Source organism: Electrona antarctica (assembly GCF_951216825.1).
Source record: "Electrona antarctica genome assembly, contig: scaffold_120, whole genome shotgun sequence".
Taxonomy (NCBI): Eukaryota; Metazoa; Chordata; class Actinopteri; order Myctophiformes; family Myctophidae; genus Electrona; species Electrona antarctica.
In genome coordinates this window covers 265,263-285,000 of record NW_027638352.1, presented here as the reverse complement: position 1 = coordinate 285,000, position 19,738 = coordinate 265,263, and the positions used below count along the sequence as shown (strand labels likewise).

At 47.9% G+C, this 19,738-nt stretch overlaps 1 protein-coding gene across 1 annotated transcript in view; it reads left to right on the top strand.

The window, feature by feature from the left end:
- hbs1l (HBS1-like translational GTPase) overlaps window positions 1–19,738 on the top strand; it is a 93,629-nt gene that overhangs the window by 65,662 nt on the left and 8,229 nt on the right. Inside the window, exons 9-14 of the mRNA XM_079531041.1 lie at window positions 2,924–3,070; window positions 7,388–7,462; window positions 8,574–8,691; window positions 10,412–10,480; window positions 10,896–11,000; window positions 13,885–13,975. Coding sequence (XP_079387167.1) covers window positions 2,924–3,070; window positions 7,388–7,462; window positions 8,574–8,691; window positions 10,412–10,480; window positions 10,896–11,000; window positions 13,885–13,975 — 605 coding nt within the window. The remainder of the gene's footprint in view (window positions 1–2,923; window positions 3,071–7,387; window positions 7,463–8,573; window positions 8,692–10,411; window positions 10,481–10,895; window positions 11,001–13,884; window positions 13,976–19,738) is intronic.

Genomic DNA, 19,738 nt, shown 5'->3' with positions numbered 1-19,738 from the left:
CTACAGCTCATCAACCCTAACCCTAACCCTAACACATCCACTCTACAGCTCATCAACCCTAACCCTAACACATCCACTCTACAGCTCATCAACCCTAACCCTAACACATCCACTCTACAGCTCATCAACCCTAACCCTAACCCTAACACATCCACTCTACAGCTCATCAACCCTAACCCAACATCCACTCTACAGCTCATCAACCCTAACCCTAACCCTAACACATCCACTCTACAGCTCATCAACCCTAACCCTAACACATCCACTCTACAGCTCATCAACCCTAACCCTAACCCAACATCCACTCTACAGCTCATCAACCCTAACCCTAACCCTAACACATCCACTCTACAGCTCATCAACCCTAACCCAACATCCACTCTACAGCTCATCAACCCTAACCCTAACCCTAACACATCACTCTACAGCTCATCAACCCTAACCCTAACACATCCACTCTACAGCTCATCAACCCTAACCCTAACACATCCACTCTACAGCTCATCAACCCTAACCCTAACCCTAACACATCCACTCTACAGCTCATCAACCCTAACCCTAACACATCCACTCTACAGCTCATCAACCCTAACCCTAACACATCCACTCTACAGCTCATCAACCCTAACCCTAACACATCACTCTACAGCTCATCAACCCTAACCCAACATCCACTCTACAGCTCATCAACCCTAACACATCCACTCTACAGCTCATCAACCCTAACCCTAACACATCCACTCTACAGCTCATCAACCCTAACCCTAACCCAACATCCACTCTACAGCTCATCAACCCTAACCCTAACCCTAACACATCCACTCTACAGCTCATCGCTGAGGTAGTGAGAGACTGTGGTGGGGAAAGTACAGGCGTTCAGGGTGTTAACCTCTGACCTGTAACCTCTGACCTCTAACCTGTAACCTCTGACCTCTAGGCTGACGTGGCAGTCCTGGTGGTCAGGGCCGGATTTACCCTCCCAAGGGCCCCCTGGCTAGACACAATTTCAGGGCCCCGCTGGGCTGTGCGGTGCATTGCCGTATTTTTTTTTAATTTTGGGGTACCCAGCCCCCCCAAAAGAGGCATGCAGGCAGCTACCCCACAACACAGTGTCACTGAGCAGGGGTTTCCACAGCTACCACAACACAGCCTCACTGAGCAGGGGTTTCCACAGCTACCCCAACACAGCCTCACTGAGCAGGGGTTTACACAGCTACCTCCACAACACAGCCTCACTGAGCAGGGGTTTCTACAGCTACCACAACACAGCCTCACTGAGCAGGGGTTTCTACAGCTACCACAACACAGCCTCACTGAGCAGGGGTTTCCACAGCTACCACAACACAGCCTCACTGAGCAGGGGTTTCCACAGCTACCACAACACAGCCTCACTGAGCAGGGGTTTCCACAGCTACCCCACAACACAGCCTCACTGAGCAGGGGTTTCCACAGCTACCCCACAACACAGCCTCACTGAGCAGGGGTTTCTACAGCTACCCCACAACACAGCCTCACTGAGCAGGGGTTTCCACAGCTACCCCACAACACAGCCTCACTGAGCAGGGGTTTCCACAGCTACCCCACAACACAGCCTCACTGAGCAGGGGTTTCCACAGCTACCCCACAACACAGCCTCACTGAGCAGGGGTTTCCACAGCTACCACAACACAGCCTCACTGAGCAGGGGTTTCCACAGCTACCCCAACACAGCCTCACTGAGCAGGGGTTTCCACAGCTACCACAACACAGCCTCACTGAGCAGGGGTTTCCACAGCTACCACAACACAGCCTCACTGAGCAGGGGTTTCCACAGCTACCACAACACAGCCTCACTGAGCAGGGGTTTCCACAGCTACCCCAACACAGCCTCACTGAGCAGGGGTTTCCACAGCTACCCCAACACAGCCTCACTGAGCAGGGGTTTCCACAGCTACCACAACACAGCCTCACTGAGCAGGGGTTTCCACAGCTACCACAACACAGCCTCACTGAGCAGGGGTTTCCACAGCTACCCCACAACACAGCCTCACTGAGCAGGGGTTTCCACAGCTACCACAACACAGCCTCACTGAGCAGGGGTTTCCACAGCTACCCCACAACACAGCCTCACTGAGCAGGGGTTTCCACAGCTACCCCAACACAGCCTCACTGAGCAGGGGTTTCCACAGCTACCACAACACAGCGTCACTGAGCAGGGGTTTCCACAGCTACCACAACACAGCCTCACTGAGCAGGGGTTTCCACAGCTACCCCACAACACAGCCTCACTGAGCAGGGGTTTCCACAGCTACCCCACAACACAGCCTCACTGAGCAGGGGTTTCCACAGCTACCACAACACAGCCTCACTGAGCAGGGGTTTCCACAGCTACCCCACAACACAGCCTCACTGAGCAGGGGTTTCCACAGCTACCCCAACACAGCCTCACTGAGCAGGGGTTTCCACAGCTACCACAACACAGCGTCACTGAGCAGGGGTTTCCACAGCTACCCCACAACACAGCCTCACTGAGCAGGGGTTTCCACAGCTACCACAACCCAGCCTCACTGAGCAGGGGTTTCCACAGCTACCACAACACAGCCTCACTGTCTGCAGTGCAGACAGCAGAGCAGAAGCTCTGTTTTAACCATAATACTAAATATGCAAAAACTAAACATAAATCTCACTTGAATTGGATTGCAATACTTTACAATTTCAAATTATTAAAAAATAAATAAATATATATATGTATGTATGTATGTATGTATGTATGTATGTATGTATGTATGTATGTATGTATATACATTTTCTTTTTTTTTATGGCCCCCCCAGTCGGGGGCCCCCGGGCTGCAGCCCACCCTAGCCCAATGGTAAATCCGCCTATGCTGGTGGTAGATGCCTCCAGAGGGGAGTTAACCTCTAACCTGTAACCTCTGACCTCCAGGCTGACGTAGCGGTCCTGGTGGTCGACGCCTCCAGAGGAGAGTTCGAGGCTGGCTTCGAGGCTGGGGGTCAGACCAGAGAACATGGACTGTTGGTCAGATCTCTGGGAGTCACTCAGCTGGCTGTGGCTGTTAACAAGATGGACCAGGTACACACACACACACACACACACACACACACACACACACTTTGAGTACCAACGCATAGGTACTCAAACAGATCTACATGTGTAACGCCCGGGATTCGAACTCAGGCCTCCCACATGAAAGCCTAACTTCTTAACCACTAGACCCATAGATATTATAATAAATAGATGCCTCACTGGCCGCTGCAGTTCATTATAGATCATTAATAGATGCCTCACTGGCCGCTGCAGTTCATTATAGATCATTAATAGATGCCTCACTGGCCGCTGCAGTTTATTATAGATCATTAATAGATGCCTCACTGGCCGCTGCAGTTCATTATAGATCATTAATAGATGCCTCACTGGCCGCTGCAGTTCATTATAGATCATTAATAGATGCCTCACTGGCCGCTGCAGTTCATTATAGATCATTAATAGATGCCTCACTGGCCGCTGCAGTTCATTATAGATCATTAATAGATGCCTCACTGGCCGCTGCAGTTCATTATAGATCATTAATAGATGCCTCACTGGCCGCTGCAGTTCATTATAGATCATTAATAGATGCCTCACTGGCCGCTGCAGTTCATTATAGATCATTAATAGATGCCTCACTGGCCGCTGCAGTTCATTATAGATCATTAATAGATGCCTCACTGGCCGCTGCAGTTCATTATAGATCATTAATAGATGCCTCACTGGCCGCTGCAGTTCATTATAGATCATTAATAGATGCCTCACTGGCCGCTGCAGTTCATTATAGATCATTAATAGATGCCTCACTGGCCGCTGCAGTTCATTATAGATCATTAATAGATGCCTCACTGGCCGCTGCAGTTCATTATAGATCATTAATAGATGCCTCACTGGCCGCTGCAGTTCATTATAGATCATTAATAGATGCCTCACTGGCCGTTGCAGTTCATTGGAGCGACGTGTATCCCAATGAAGGCGGAAGTGCAGCTGGAGGCTTTTTTTTTTTTTTTTTTTAACAAAATCTTTATAACAGTCATGACAATATACATTACAATACAAAACAAGACAAACAAACACAAACAACAAAGTTATTAACAATACAACATAAGAGCCAGGGGGGATTAGATTACTAACAGAAAACATTAAAGAGTGAACACAAAGCTACACTATAGCGCCACCATCAGGCTCTGAGCCACTGCTACACTATAGCGCCACCATCAGGCTGTGAGCCACTCTGCTACACTATAGCGCCACCATCAGGCTCTGAGCCACTCTGCTACACTATAGCGCCACCATCAGGCTGTGAGCCACTCTGCTACACTATAGCGCCACCATCAGGCTCTGAGCCACTGCTACACTATAGCGCCACCATCAGGCTGTGAGCCACTCTGCTACACTATAGCGCCACCATCAGGCTCTGAGCCACTGCTACACTATAGCGCCACCATCAGGCTCTGAGCCACTCTGCTACACTATAGCGCCACCATCAGGCTCTGAGCCACTGCTACACTATAGCGCCACCATCATGCTGTGAGCCACTCTGCTACACTATAGCGCCACCATCAGGCTCTGAGCCACTCTGCTACACTATAGCGCCACCATCAGGCAGAGGCTCTGAGACACTCTGCTACACTATAGCGCCACCATCAGGCTGTGAGCCACTCTGCTACACTATAGCGCCACCATCAGGCTCTGAGCCACTCTGCTACACTATAGCGCCACCATCAGGCTGTGAGCCACTCTGCTACACTATAGCGCCACCATCAGGCTCTGAGCCACTCTGCTACACTATAGCGCCACCATCAGGCAGAGGCTCTGAGACACTCTGCTACACTATAGCGCCACCATCAGGCAGAGGCTCTTAGCCACTCTGCTACACTATAGCGCCACCATCAGGCAGAGGCTCTGAGACACTCTGCTACACTATAGCGCCACCATCAGGCTGTGAGCCACTCTGCTACACTATAGCGCCACCATCAGGCTCTGAGCCACTCTGCTACACTATAGCGCCACCATCAGGCTCTGAGCCACTCTGCTACACTATAGCGCCACCATCAGGCTGTGAGCCACTCTGCTACACTATAGCGCCACCATCAGGCTGAGGCTCTGAGACACTCTGCTACACTATAGCGCCACCATCAGGCAGAGGCTCTGAGCCACTCTGCTACACTATAGCGCCACCATCAGGCAGAGGCTCTGAGACACTCTGCTACACTATAGCGCCACCATCAGGCAGAGGCTCTGAGCCACTCTGCTACACTATAGCGCCACCATCAGGCTGTGAGCCACTCTGCTACACTATAGCGCCACCATCAGGCTCTGAGCCACTCAGCTACACTATAGCGCCACCATCAGGCTGTGAGCCACTCTGCTACACTATAGCGCCACCATCAGGCTCTGAGCCACTCTGCTACACTATAGCGCCACCATCAGGCTGTGAGCCACTCTGCTACACTATAGCGCCACCATCAGGCTGTGAGCCACTCTGCTACACTATAGCGCCACCATCAGGCTGTGAGCCACTCTGCTACACTATAGCGCCACCATCAGGCTGTGAGCCACTCTGCTACACTATAGCGCCACCATCAGGCTCTGAGCCACTCTGCTACACTATAGCACCACCATCAGGCTGTGAGCCACTCTGCTACACTATAGCGCCACCATCAGGCTGTGAGCCACTCTGCTACACTATAGCGCCACCATCAGGCTGTGAGCCACTCTGCTACACTATAGCGCCACCATCAGGCAGAGGCTCTGAGCCACTCTGCTACACTATAGCGCCACCATCAGGCTCTGAGCCACTCTGCTACACTATAGCGCCACCATCAGGCTCTGAGCCACTCTGCTACACTATAGCACCACCATCAGGCTCTGAGCCACTCTGCTACACTATAGCGCCACCATCAGGCTGTGAGCCACTCTGCTACACTATAGCGCCACCATCAGGCTCTGAGCCACTCTGCTACACTATAGCGCCACCATCAGGCTCTGAGCCACTCTGCTACACTATAGTGCCACCATCAGGCTCTGAGCCACTGCTACACTCACCTCCCTTTTGACCTCCTCCCACGGGGCACCAATGGAACGCCCAGGATTCGAACTCGCCCTCCCAACATCTTAACCCCTAGACCATGTGGTCTACATGACATCGTTCTGTTGTTAACAGCAGAATCATTCAGTGTTCTGTTGTTAACAGCAGAATCATTCAGTGTTCTGTTGTTAACAGCAGAATCATTCAGTGTTCTGTTGTTAACAGCAGAATCATTCAGTGTTTGTGATGACAATTACGCGTGTCCTGGTCCATTATTCATTACTACAGTGTGTTCGCTGTTCATGTTTTTTTAAGGCTGGTTTCAGTTCTATTTGGCATGACCCTCTAATACTGTAAAGTTGCAAAATCATATGACGCTGCATGTATGTATTAGGGACAAAATTAAGCAATAAGCCACGAGAGGTCTCAGGTTACCGGGTATTTTACAATGGCTAGTAGGCAGACCCGACACGGAGCGGAGGGTCTTCTACCCCCCAGCCATTGTAAAATACCCGGTAAGCTGGGGCCTCGAGTGGCTTATTGCTTTTCTAAAACGGTTACAAACGTATAGCAATATTAACCTAATAAAACTATTACATTCACAAAAGTAGCGACGCTTTGCGCCACCAGAGCGAGCCACATCACTTCCTTGTTTTGCTCGGTAAGTAGGCTATGTGACGGGAGAATAGCGCTTCAAAAGTAAGAGCACAATACTTGTTCGGCATGAGGAGACGCATATGTGTGTCGAGGTTTCATTGCTGACAGTCAAACGGTTCATGAGCTATGCGTGGTCAAAGTTTGCATTTTCAATTGAGTGCTATAGCGCCACCCTTTGGCCAATGGTTGTGGGCTTCGCATCCTCACCGTTTGGCATGGCCCTCTACCATATCTCGACTGCACGGTTCAGCCTATAAACCAGGTGCACGCACGCACGCACGCACACACGCACACACTCTCTCTCAGCTGGCTGTGGCCGTCAACAAGATGGACCAAGTCCGCGCCCTACTGGAACACCCTGGCACTGCACCCTATAACACACTATTTTTGGCACACAGCTATGTATAAGTCAGGCTCATTTCAGTCGACTAAATCAACTGCAGTTTTAGTCGACGAAAACTAAAACATTTTAGATGAACATTTTGTGTGTGTGTGTGTGTGTGTGTGTGTGTGTGTGTGTGTGTGTGTGTGTGTGTGTGTGTGTGTGTGTGTGTGTGTGTGTGTGTGTGTGTGTGTGTGTGTGTGTGTGTGTGTGTGTGTGTGTGTGTGTGTGTGTGTGTGTGTGTGTGTGTGTGTGTGTGTGTGTGTGTGTGTTCGTGTTCGTTCTACACCAGGTGAGCTGGCAACAGGAGCGTTTCCAGGAGATCAGCTCCAAACTCGGACATTTCCTCAAGCAAGCAGGTTTCAAGGTACGCACACACACACACTCAGGTTGCCAGAAGACCGGGCAAGTGCTCGTTTGAGAGCGGACGCAACCGTCTATAAACACAGCACCAGATATCTGTCTAAACACCTGAACGTGTCCAGAGCTCTGTCTTCTATAAACACAACACCAGATATCTGTCTAAACACCTGAACGTGTCCAGAGCTCTGTCTTCTATAAACACAACACCAGATATCTGTCTAAACACCTGAACGTGTCCAGAGCTCTGTCTTCTATAAACACAACACCAGATATCTGTCTAAACACCTGAACGTGTCCAGAGCTCTGTCTTCTATAAACACAACACCAGATATCTGTCTAAACACCTGAACGTGTCCAGAGCTCTGTCTTCTATAAACACAACACCAGATATCTGTCTAAACACCAGAACGTGTCCAGAGCTCTGTCTTCTATAAACACAACACCAGATATATGTCTAAACACCTGAACGTGTCCAGAGCTCTGTCTTCTATAAACACAACACCAGATATCTGTCTAAACACCTGAACGTGTCCAGAGCTCTGTCTTCTATAAACACAACACCAGATATCTGTCTAAACACCTGAACGTGTCCAGAGCTCTGTCTTCTATAAACACAGCACCAGATATCTGTCTAAACACCTGAACGTGTCCAGAGCTCTGTCTTCTATAAACACAACACCAGATATCTGTCTAAACACCTGAACGTGTCCAGAGCTCTGTCTTCTATAAACACAACACCAGATATCTGTCTAAACACCTGAACGTGTCCAGAGCTCTGTCTTCTATAAACACAACACCAGATATCTGTCTAAACACCTGAACGTGTCCAGAATGTAAAATAATTGCTTACCTAGAATGTGCTGTTTTCGCTGTTGATACCGTTGAACATATCTCACTAGGTATTGAATTTAAAGAGGAGGTTTTTAAGGCTCATGGGAAAATGAAAGCCATAAACATTATGTGCATAATAATGTAATTAGTTTATAATACGTTAATAAGACAATGAGAGACCGTTATTAAAAAAAAAAAAAAAAAGAACAGACCAAGAGAGTTCAGGAAAACACAACCCAAGTAAAAGTGTGTGTGCGTGCGTGTGCGTGCGCTTGCGCGTCCAGGACTCCGATGTGTTCTACATCCCGACCTCTGGCCTATCAGGAGAGAACCTGGTGACGAGGAGCGACGCCCCACAGCTCACTGCCTGGTACACAGGGCGCTGCCTGCTGGAACAGATAGGTACTGCACCCTCTATTCTATAATGTTGCCTTATATTGGATGTTATTGTTACTCCAGCTTATTATGCTAATTATGAAAATTGCCCTACATTTATAACATCAGTTTCTACATGCTGGGGACCCCTACTCAACATTTATAACATCAGTTTCTACATGCTGGGGACCCATACTCAACATTTATAACATCAGTTTCTACATGCTGGAGACCCCTACTCAACATTTATAACATCAGTTTCTACATGCTGGGGACCCCTACTCAACATTTATAACATCAGTTTCTACATGCTGGGGACCCCTACTCAACATTTATAACATCAGTTTCTACATGCTGGGGACCCATACTCAACATTTATAACATCAGTTTCTACATGCTGGGGACCCATACTCAACATTTATAACATCAGTTTCTACATGCTGGAGACCCCTACTCAACATTTATAACATCAGTTTCTACATGCTGGAGACCCCTACTCAACATTTATAACATCAGTTTCTACATGCTGGGGACCCCTACTCAACATTTATAACATCAGTTTCTACATGCTGGGGACCCCTACTCAACATTTATAACATCAGTTTCTACATGCTGGGGACCCATACTCAACATTTATAACATCAGTTTCTACATGCTGGGGACCCCTACTCAACATTTATAACATCAGTTTCTACATGCTGGAGACCCCTACTCAACATTTATAACAGTTTCTACATGCTGGAGACCCCTACTCAACATTTATAACATCAGTTTCTACATGCTGGGGACCCCTACTCAACATTTATAACATCAGTTTCTACATGCTGGGGACCCCTACTCAACATTTATAACATCAGTTTCTACATGCTGGGGACCCCTACTCAACATTTATAACATCAGTTTCTACATGCTGGGGACCCCTACTCAACATTTATAACATCAGTTTCTACATGCTGGGGACCCCTACTAAACAATTATAACATCAGTTTCTACATACTGGGGACCCCTACTCAACATTTATAACATCAGTTTCTACATGCTGGGGACCCCTACTCAACATTTATAACATCAGTTTCTACATGCTGGGGACCCCTACTCAACATTTATAACATCAGTTTCTACATGCTGGGGACCCCTACTCAACATTTATAACAGTTTCTACATGCTGGAGACCCCTACTCAACATTTATAACAGTTTCTACATGCTGGGGACCCCTACTCAACATTTATAACATCAGTTTCTACATGCTGGGGACCCCTACTAAACATTTATAACATCAGTTTCTACATGCTGGGGACCCCTACTCAACATTTATAACATCAGTTTCTACATGCTGGGGACCCCTACTCAACATTTATAACATCAGTTTCTACATGCTGGGGACCCCTACTCAACATTTATAACATCAGTTTCTACATGCTGGGGACCCCTACTCAACATTTATAACATCAGTTTCTACATGATAGGGACCCCTACTCAACATTTATAACATCAGTTTATACATGCTGGGGACCCCTACTCAACCTTTATAACATCAGTTTCTACATGCTGGGGACCCCTACTCAACATTTATAACATCAGTTTCTACATGCTGGGGACCCCTACTCAACATTTATAACATCAGTTTCTACATGCTGGGGACCCCTACTCAACATTTTCACAATCTTTCGAAAATAGCAGACGAGTGCCGCGCTACGAGCTTGTAGATCTGCTAAAAACACGCTGTTCTCCATCTTGTGTCGTCAGATTCCTTCAAGCCTCCTCAGAGATGTATCGACAAGCCTTTCAGGATCTGTATCTCAGACGTCTTCAAAGGTAGAATCGCACACGCACACACACACGCACACGCACGCATGCACGCAGGTGTGTACATCTGTCACCTGTTACATAATGTTAAAATTAAAATTATACACAGTTTAGGATTAAGGTTAGGTTTAGATATAGTTTTACTGAGGTTAAGGTTAGGTTTAGATATAGTTTTACTGAGGTTAAGGTTAGGAATAAGGTTAGGTGTAGACATAGTTTTAAACATTTTAGTATTTTTTTATTTTTTTATTTTCGGTATTGTCCAGGGATAAGTGTAATAGCTGTAGTGACCACTAGAGGCCACTGTTTCCCCATACCAGGAATCAGTGTAATAGCTGTAGTGGCCACTAGGATGTCACTTTTTCCCCAGACCAGGGATCAGTGTAATAGCTGTAGTGACCACTAGGTGTCACTGTTTCCCCAGACCAGGGATCGGGGTTCTGCGTCACAGGGAAGATCGAAGCCGGTTTCGTCCAGACTGGAGACCGACTGACGGCCGTACCGCCCAACGAGACCTGCACGGTTAAAGGTGACGTAATTACACACACAGTACACGCTACACACTATCCACTATACACTAACCACTACACACTACACACTACACACTACACACTACACACTACACACTACACACTACACACTATCCACTATACACTACACACTACACACTACACACTACACACTATACACTACACACTACACACTATACACTATACACTACACACTATCCACTATACACTACACACTATACACTATACACTATCCACTATACACTACACACTATCCACTATACACTACACACTACACGCTATACACTACACACTATACACTATACACTATACACTATCCACTATACACTACACACTACACACTATACACTACACACTATCCACTATCCACTATACACTACACACTATACACTATACACTACACACTATACACTATACACTACACACTACACACTATACACTACACACTACACACTATACACTATACACTATCCACTATCCACTATACACTACACACTATACACTATACACTACACACTATCCACTATACACTATACACTATACACTATCCACTATACACTACACACTATACACTATACACTACACACTATACACTATACACTACACACTACACACTACACACTACACACTACACACTATACACTACACACTATACACTACACACTATACACTACACACTATCCACTATACACTACACACTATACACTATCCACTATACACTACACACTACACACTATACACTATACACTACACACTACACACTATACACTACACACTACACACTACACACTACACACTACACACTATACACTACACACTACACACTATACACTACACACTATACACTATACACTACACACTATACACTATGCACTACACACTATACACTATACACTACACACTATACACTATACACTATACACTATCCACTATACACTATACACTACACACTACCCACTATACACTACACACTATACACTATCCACTATCCACTATACACTATACACTATACACTACACACTACACACTACACACTACACACTATACACTACACACTACACACTATACACTATACACTACACACTATACACTATACACTATACACTACACACTATCCACTACACACTACACACTATACGCTACACACTACACGCTATACACTACACACTACACACTATACACTATACACTACACACTAGACACTACACGCTATACACTACACACTACACACTACACGCTATACGCTATACGCTACACGCTACACGCTACACGCTACACGCTACACGCTATACACTATACACTACACACTATACACTACACACAGTACACTACACACTATACACTATACACTACACACTATACACTACACACTATACACTGCACACTACACACTACACACAGTACACTACACACTACACACTACACACTACACACTATACACTATACACTATACACAGTACACTACACACTACACACTATACACTATACACAGTACACTACACACTATACACTGCACACTATACACTACACACTACACACTATACACTACACACTATACACAGTACACTACACACTACACACTACACACTATACACTGCACACTATACACTACACACTATACACTGCACACTACACACTACACACAGTACACTACACACTACACACTATACACTAAACACTACACACTATACACAGTACACTACACACTACACACTACACACTATACACTACACACTATACACTGCACACTACACACTACACACTACACACTACACACTATACACTACACACTACACACTATACACTGCACACTATACACTACACACTATACACTATACACTACACACTACACACTGCACACTATACACTACACACTACACACTATACACTATACACTACACACTATACACTATACACTACACACTACACACTATACACTGCACACTATACACTACACACTACACACTATACACTGCACACTATACACTACACACTATACACTGCACACTACACACTACACACAGTACACTACACACTACACACTATACACTACACACTACACACTACACACTATACACTACACTACACACTACACACTATACACTATACACTATACACTACACTACACACTACACACTACACACTATACACTACACACTATACACTACACACTATACACTACACACTATACACTACACACAGTACACTACACACTATACACTGCACACAGTACACGCTACACACTATACACTGCACACAGTACACGCTACACACTACACACTACACACTATACACTACACACTATACACTGCACACAGTACACGCTACACACTACACACTACACACTATACACTACACACTATACACTGCACACAGTACACGCTACACACTACACACTACACACTATACACTACACACTATACACTATACACAAGGTCTTTATTTATGTATTCATCATATGAGCCACGGACCACCATTTGATGACATTTAGCCTCTCAGACCCATTTGAGCCACGGACCACCATGTGATGACATTTAGCCTCTCAGACCCATTTAAGCCACGGACCACCTGATGACATTTAGCCTCTCAGACCCATTTGAGCCACAGACCACCATGTGATGACATTTAGCCTCTCAGACCCATTTGAGCCACAGACCACCATGTGATGACATTTAGCCTCTCAGACCCAAAACTAAAGTGTGTGTGTGTGTGTGTGTGTGTGTGTGTGTGTGTGTGTGTGTGTGTGTGTGTGTGTGTGTGTGTGTGTGTGTGTGTGTGTGTGTGTGTGTGTGTGTGTGTGTGTGTGTCTCTATCTGCGTGCGTGTGTGTGCTTCTCTCTGCGTGTGTCTCTGTGCGTGCGTGTGTGTGTGTGTGCGCATCCAGGCATCACTCTCCATGACGAGCCTCTGGACTGGGCAGCAGCAGGAGATCACGTGTGTCTGACCCTCACTGGAGTGGACATCATTAAGATCAGGTAACCACCTGACCCTCACTGGGATGGACATCATTAAGATCAGGTAACCACCTGACCCTCACTGGGATGGACATCATTAAGATCAGGTAACCACCTGACCCTCACTGGGATGGACATCATTAAGATCAGGTAACCACCTGACTACACACTACACACTACACACTATACACTATACACTACACCCTACACTCACTGGAGTGGACATCATTAAGATCAGGTAACCACCTGACTACACACTACACACACTATACACTACACCCTACACTCACTGGAGTGGACATCATTAAGATCAGGTAACCACCTGACTACACACTACACACTATACACTATACACTACACCCTACACTCACTGGAGTGGACATCATTAAGATCAGGTAACCACACTATACACTACACACTACACACAGTACCCTCACTGGAATGGACATCATTAAGATCAGGTAACCACCTGACTACACACTATACACTACACTACACACTACACACTGTCTGACACTCACTGGAATGGACATCATTAAGATCAGGTAACCACCTGACTACACACTACACACTACACACTGTCTGACACTCACTGGAATGGACATCATTAAGATCAGGTACACACACTATACACTATACACTACTCACTGGAATGGACATCATTAAGATCAGGTAACCACCTGTAACACTAACCCTAACACTAACCCTGACACTCACTGGAATGGACATCATTAAGATCAGGTAACCACAATATACACTATACACTACACACTACACACTATACACTATACACTGGAATGGACATCATTAAGATCAGGTAACCCTAACCCTAACCCTAACTCACTGGAATGGACATCATTAAGATCAGGTAACCCTAACCCTAACCCTAACCCACTCACTGGAATGGACATCATTAAGATCAGGTAACCCTAACCCTAACCCTAACTCACTGGAATGGACATCATTAAGATCAGGTAACCCTAACCCTAACCCTAACCCTAACTCACTGGAATGGACATCATTAAGATCAGGTAACCTACACACCTACACACTATACACTATACACTACACACTATACACTCACTGGAATGGACATCATTAAGATCAGGTAACCACCTGACTACACACTACACACTACACACTATACACTACACACTACACTGGAATGGACATCATTAAGATCAGGTAACCACACTATACACTATACACTATACACTACACACTATACACTATACACTACTCACTGGAATGGACATCATTAAGATCAGGTAACCACCTGTAACCCTAACCCTAACCCTGACACTCACTGGAATGGACATCATTAAGATCAAGTAACCACCTGTGTGTGTGTGTGGGGGGGGGGGCTATCAGTATCAGGCGTTGACCCTAAGGGTCGCCCACCTGCCCCTGGCAGCTAAATAAAACACTAAGGGTTGCCCACCTGCCCCTGGCAGCTAAATAAAACACTAAGGGTTGCCCACCTGCCCCTGGCAGCTAAATAAAACACTAAGGGTTGCCCACCTGCCCCTGGTAGCTAAATAAAACACTAAGGGTTGCCCACCTGCCCCTGGCAGCTAAATAAAACACTAAGGGTTGCCCACCTGCCCCTGGCAGCTAAATAAAACACTAAGGGTTGCCCACCTGCCCCTGGCAGCTAAATAAAACACTAAGGGTTGCCCACCTGCCCCTGGCAGCTAAATAAAACACTAAGGGTTGCCCACCTGCCCCTGGCAGCTAAATAAAACACTAAGGGTTGCCCACCTGCCCCTGGCAGCTAAATAAAACACTAAGGGTTGCCCACCTGCCCCTGGCAGCTAAATAAAACACTAAGGGTCGCCTACCTGCCCCTGGCAGCTAAATAAAACACTAAGGGTTGCCCACCTGCCCCTGGCAGCTAAATAAAACACTAAGGGTTGCCCACCTGCCCCTGGCAGCTAAATAAAACACTAAGGGTCGCCTACCTGCCCCTGGCAGCTAAATAAAACACTAAGGGTCGCCTACCTGCCCCTGGCAGCTAAATAAAACACTAAGGGTTGCCCACCTGCCCCTGGCAGCTAAATAAAACACTAAGGGTTGCCCACCTGCCCCTGGCAGCTAAATAAAACACTAAGGGTTGCCCACCTGCCCCTGGCAGCTAAATAAAACACTAAGTGTTGCCCACCTGCCCCTGGCAGCTAAATAAAAACGAAAGGTCGCCCACCTGCCCCTGGCAGCTAAATAAAACACTAAGGGTTGCCCACCTGCCCCTGGCAGCTAAATAAAACACTAAGGGTTGCCCAACTGCCCTTGGCAGCTAAATAAAACACTAAGGGTTGCCCACCTAACCCTGGCAGCTAAATAAAACACTAAGGGTTGCCCACCTGCCCCTGGCAGCTAAATAAAACACTAAGGGTTGCCCAACTGCCCCTGGCAGCTAAATAAAACACTAAGGGTTGCCCACCTGCCCCTGGCAGCTAAATAAAACACTAAGGGTTGCCCACCTGCTCCTGGCAGCTAAATAAAACACTAAGGGTTGCCCACCTGCCCCTGGCAGCTAAATAAAACACTAAGGGCACCTGCCCCTGGCAGCTAAATAAAACACTAAGGGTCACCCACCTGCCCCTGGCAGCTAAATAAAAAACTAAGGGTCGCCCACCTGCCCCTGGCAGCTAAATAAAACGCTAAGGGTCGCCCACACCTGCCCCTGGCAACTAAATAAAACACTAAGGGTTGCCCACCTGCCCCTGGCAGCTAAATAAAACACTAAGGGTTGCCCACCTGCCCCTGGCAGCTAAATAAAACACTAAGGGTTGCCCAACTGCCCCTGGCAGCTAAATAAAACACTAAGGGTTGCCCACCTGCCCCTGGCAGCTAAATAAAACACTAAGGGTCGCCCACCTGCCCCTGGCAGCTAAATAAAACACTAAGGGTCGCCCACACCTGCCCCTGGCAGCTAAATAAAATACTAAGGGTTGCCCACCTGCCCCTGGCAGCTAAATAAAACACTAAGGGTCGCCCACCCTCCCCTGGCAGCTAAATAAAACACTAAGGGTTGCCCAACTGCCCCTGGCAGCTAAATAAAACACTAAGGGTTGCCCACCTGCCCCTGGCAGCTAAATAAAACACTAAGGGTCGCCCACACCTGCCCCTGGCAGCTAAATAAAATACTAAGGGTTGCCCACCTGCCCCTGGCAGCTAAATAAAACACTAAGGGTCGCCCACCTGCCCCTGGCAGCTAAATAAAACACTAAGGGTTGCCCAACTGCCCCTGGCAGCTAAATAAAACACTAAGGGTTGCCCACCTGCCCCTGGCAGCTAAATAAAACACTAAGGGTTGCCCACCTGCCCCTGGCAGCTAAATAAAACACTAAGGGTCGCCCACCTGCCCCTGGCAGCTAAATAAAACACTAAGGGTTGCCCACCTGCCCCTGGCAGCTAACTAAAACACTAAGGGTCGCCTACCTGCCCCTGGCAGCTAAATAAAACACTAAGGGTTGCCCACCTGCCCCTGGCAGCTAACTAAAACACTAAGGGTTGCCCACCTGCCCCTGGCAGCTAACTAAAACACTAAGGGTTGCCCACCTGCCCCTGGCAGCTAACTAAAACACTACGGGTTGCCCACCTTCCCCTGGCAGCTAAATAAAACACTAAGGGTTGCCCACCTGCCCCTGGCAGCTAAATAAAACACTAAGGGTCACCCACCTGCCCCTGGCAGCTAAATAAAACACTAAGGGTCACCCACCTGCCCCTGGCAGCTAACTAAAACACTAAGGGTCGCCCACCTGCCCCTGGCAGCTAAATAAGACACTTAGGGTCGCCCACCTGCCCCTGGCAGCTAAATAAGACACTAAGGGTTGCCCACCTGCCCCTGGCAGCTAAATAAGACTAAGGGTTGCCCACCTGCCCCTGGCAGCTAAATAAGACACTTAGGGTCGCCCACCTGCCCCTGGCAGCTAAATAAGACACTAAGGGTTGCCCACCTGCCCCTGGCAGCTAAATAAGACTAAGGGTTGCCCACCTGCCCCTGGCAGCTAAATAAAACACTAAGGGTTGCCCACCTGCCCCTGGCAGCTAAATAAAACACTAAGGGTTGCCCACCTGCCCCTGGCAGCTAAATAAAACTAAGGGTTGCCCACCTGCCCCTGGCAGCTAAATAAAACACTAAGGGTCGCCTACCTGCCCCTGGCAGCTAAATAAAACACTAAGGGTTGCCCACCTGCCCCTGGCAGCTAACTAAAACACTAAGGGTTGCCCACCTGCCCCTGGCAGCTAACTAAAACACTAAGGGTTGCCCACCTGCCCCTGGCAGCTAACTAAAACACTAAGGGTTGCCCACCGCCCCTGGCAGCTAACTAAAACACTAAGGGTCGCCCACCTGCCCCTGGCAGCTAACTAAAACACTAAGGGTCGCCCACCTGCCCCTGGCAGCTAACTAAAACACTAAGGGTCGCCCACCTGCCCCTGGCAGCTAAATAAGACACTTAGGGTCGCCCACCTCCCCCTGGCAGCTAAATAAAACACTAAGGGTTGCCCACCTGCCCCTGGCAGCTAAATAAGACACTTAGGGTCGCCCACCTGCCCCTGGCAGCTAAATAAGACACTTAGGGTCGCCCACCTGCCCCTGGCAGCTAAATAAGACACTTAGGGTCGCCCACCTGCCCCTGGCAGCTAAATAAGACACTAAGGGTCGCCCACCTGCCCCTGGCAGCTAAATAAAACACTACGGGTTGCCCACCTTCCCCTGGCAGCTAAATAAAACACTACGGGTTGCCCACCTTCCCCTGGCAGCTAAATAAAACACTAAGGGTTGCCCACCTGCCCCTGGCAGCTAAATAAAACACTAAGGGTCACCCACCTGCCCCTGGCAGCTAAATAAAACACTAAGGGTCGCCCACCTGCCCCTGGCAGCTAAATAAGACACTTAGGGTCGCCCACCTGCCCCTGGCAGCTAAATAAGACACTAAGGGTTGCCCACCTGCCCCTGGCAGCTAAATAAGACTAAAGGTTGCCCACCTGCCCCTGGCAGCTAAATAAGACACTTAGGGTCGCCCACCTGCCCCTGGCAGCTAAATAAGACACTAAGCGTTGCCCACCTGCCCCTGGCAGCTAAATAAAACACTAAGGGTTGCCCACCTGCTCCTGGCAGCTAAATAAAACACTAAGGGTTGCCCACCTGACCCTGGCAGCTAAATAAGACACTTAGGGTCGCCCACCTGCCCCTGGCAGCTAAATAAGACACTTAGGGTCGCCCACCTGCCCCTGGCAGCTAAATAAGACACTAAGGGTCGCCCACCTGCCCCTGGCAGCTAAATAAAACACTAAGGGTTGTCCACCTGCCCCTGGCAGCTAAATAAAACACTAAGGGTTGCCCACCTGCTCCTGGCAGCTAAATAAGACACTAAGGGTTGCCCACCTGCCCCTGGCAGCTAACTAAAACACTAAGGGTCGCCCACCTGCCCCTGGCAGCTAAATAAAACACTAAGGGTCGCCCACCTGCCCCTGGCAGCTAAATAAAACACTAAGGGTCGCCCACCTGCCCCTGGCAGCTAAATAAAACACTAAGGGTCGCCCACCTGCCCCTGGCAGCTAAATAAAACACTAAGGGCCGCCCACCTGCCCCTGGCAGCTAAATAAAACACTAAGGGTCGCCCACCTGCCCCTGGCAGCTAAATAAAACACTAAGGGTCGCTCACCTGCCCCTGGCAGCTAAATAAAACACTAAGGGTTGCCCACCTGCCCCTGGCAGCTAAATAAGACACTTAGGGTCGCCCACCTCCCCCTGGCAGCTAAATAAAACACTAAGGG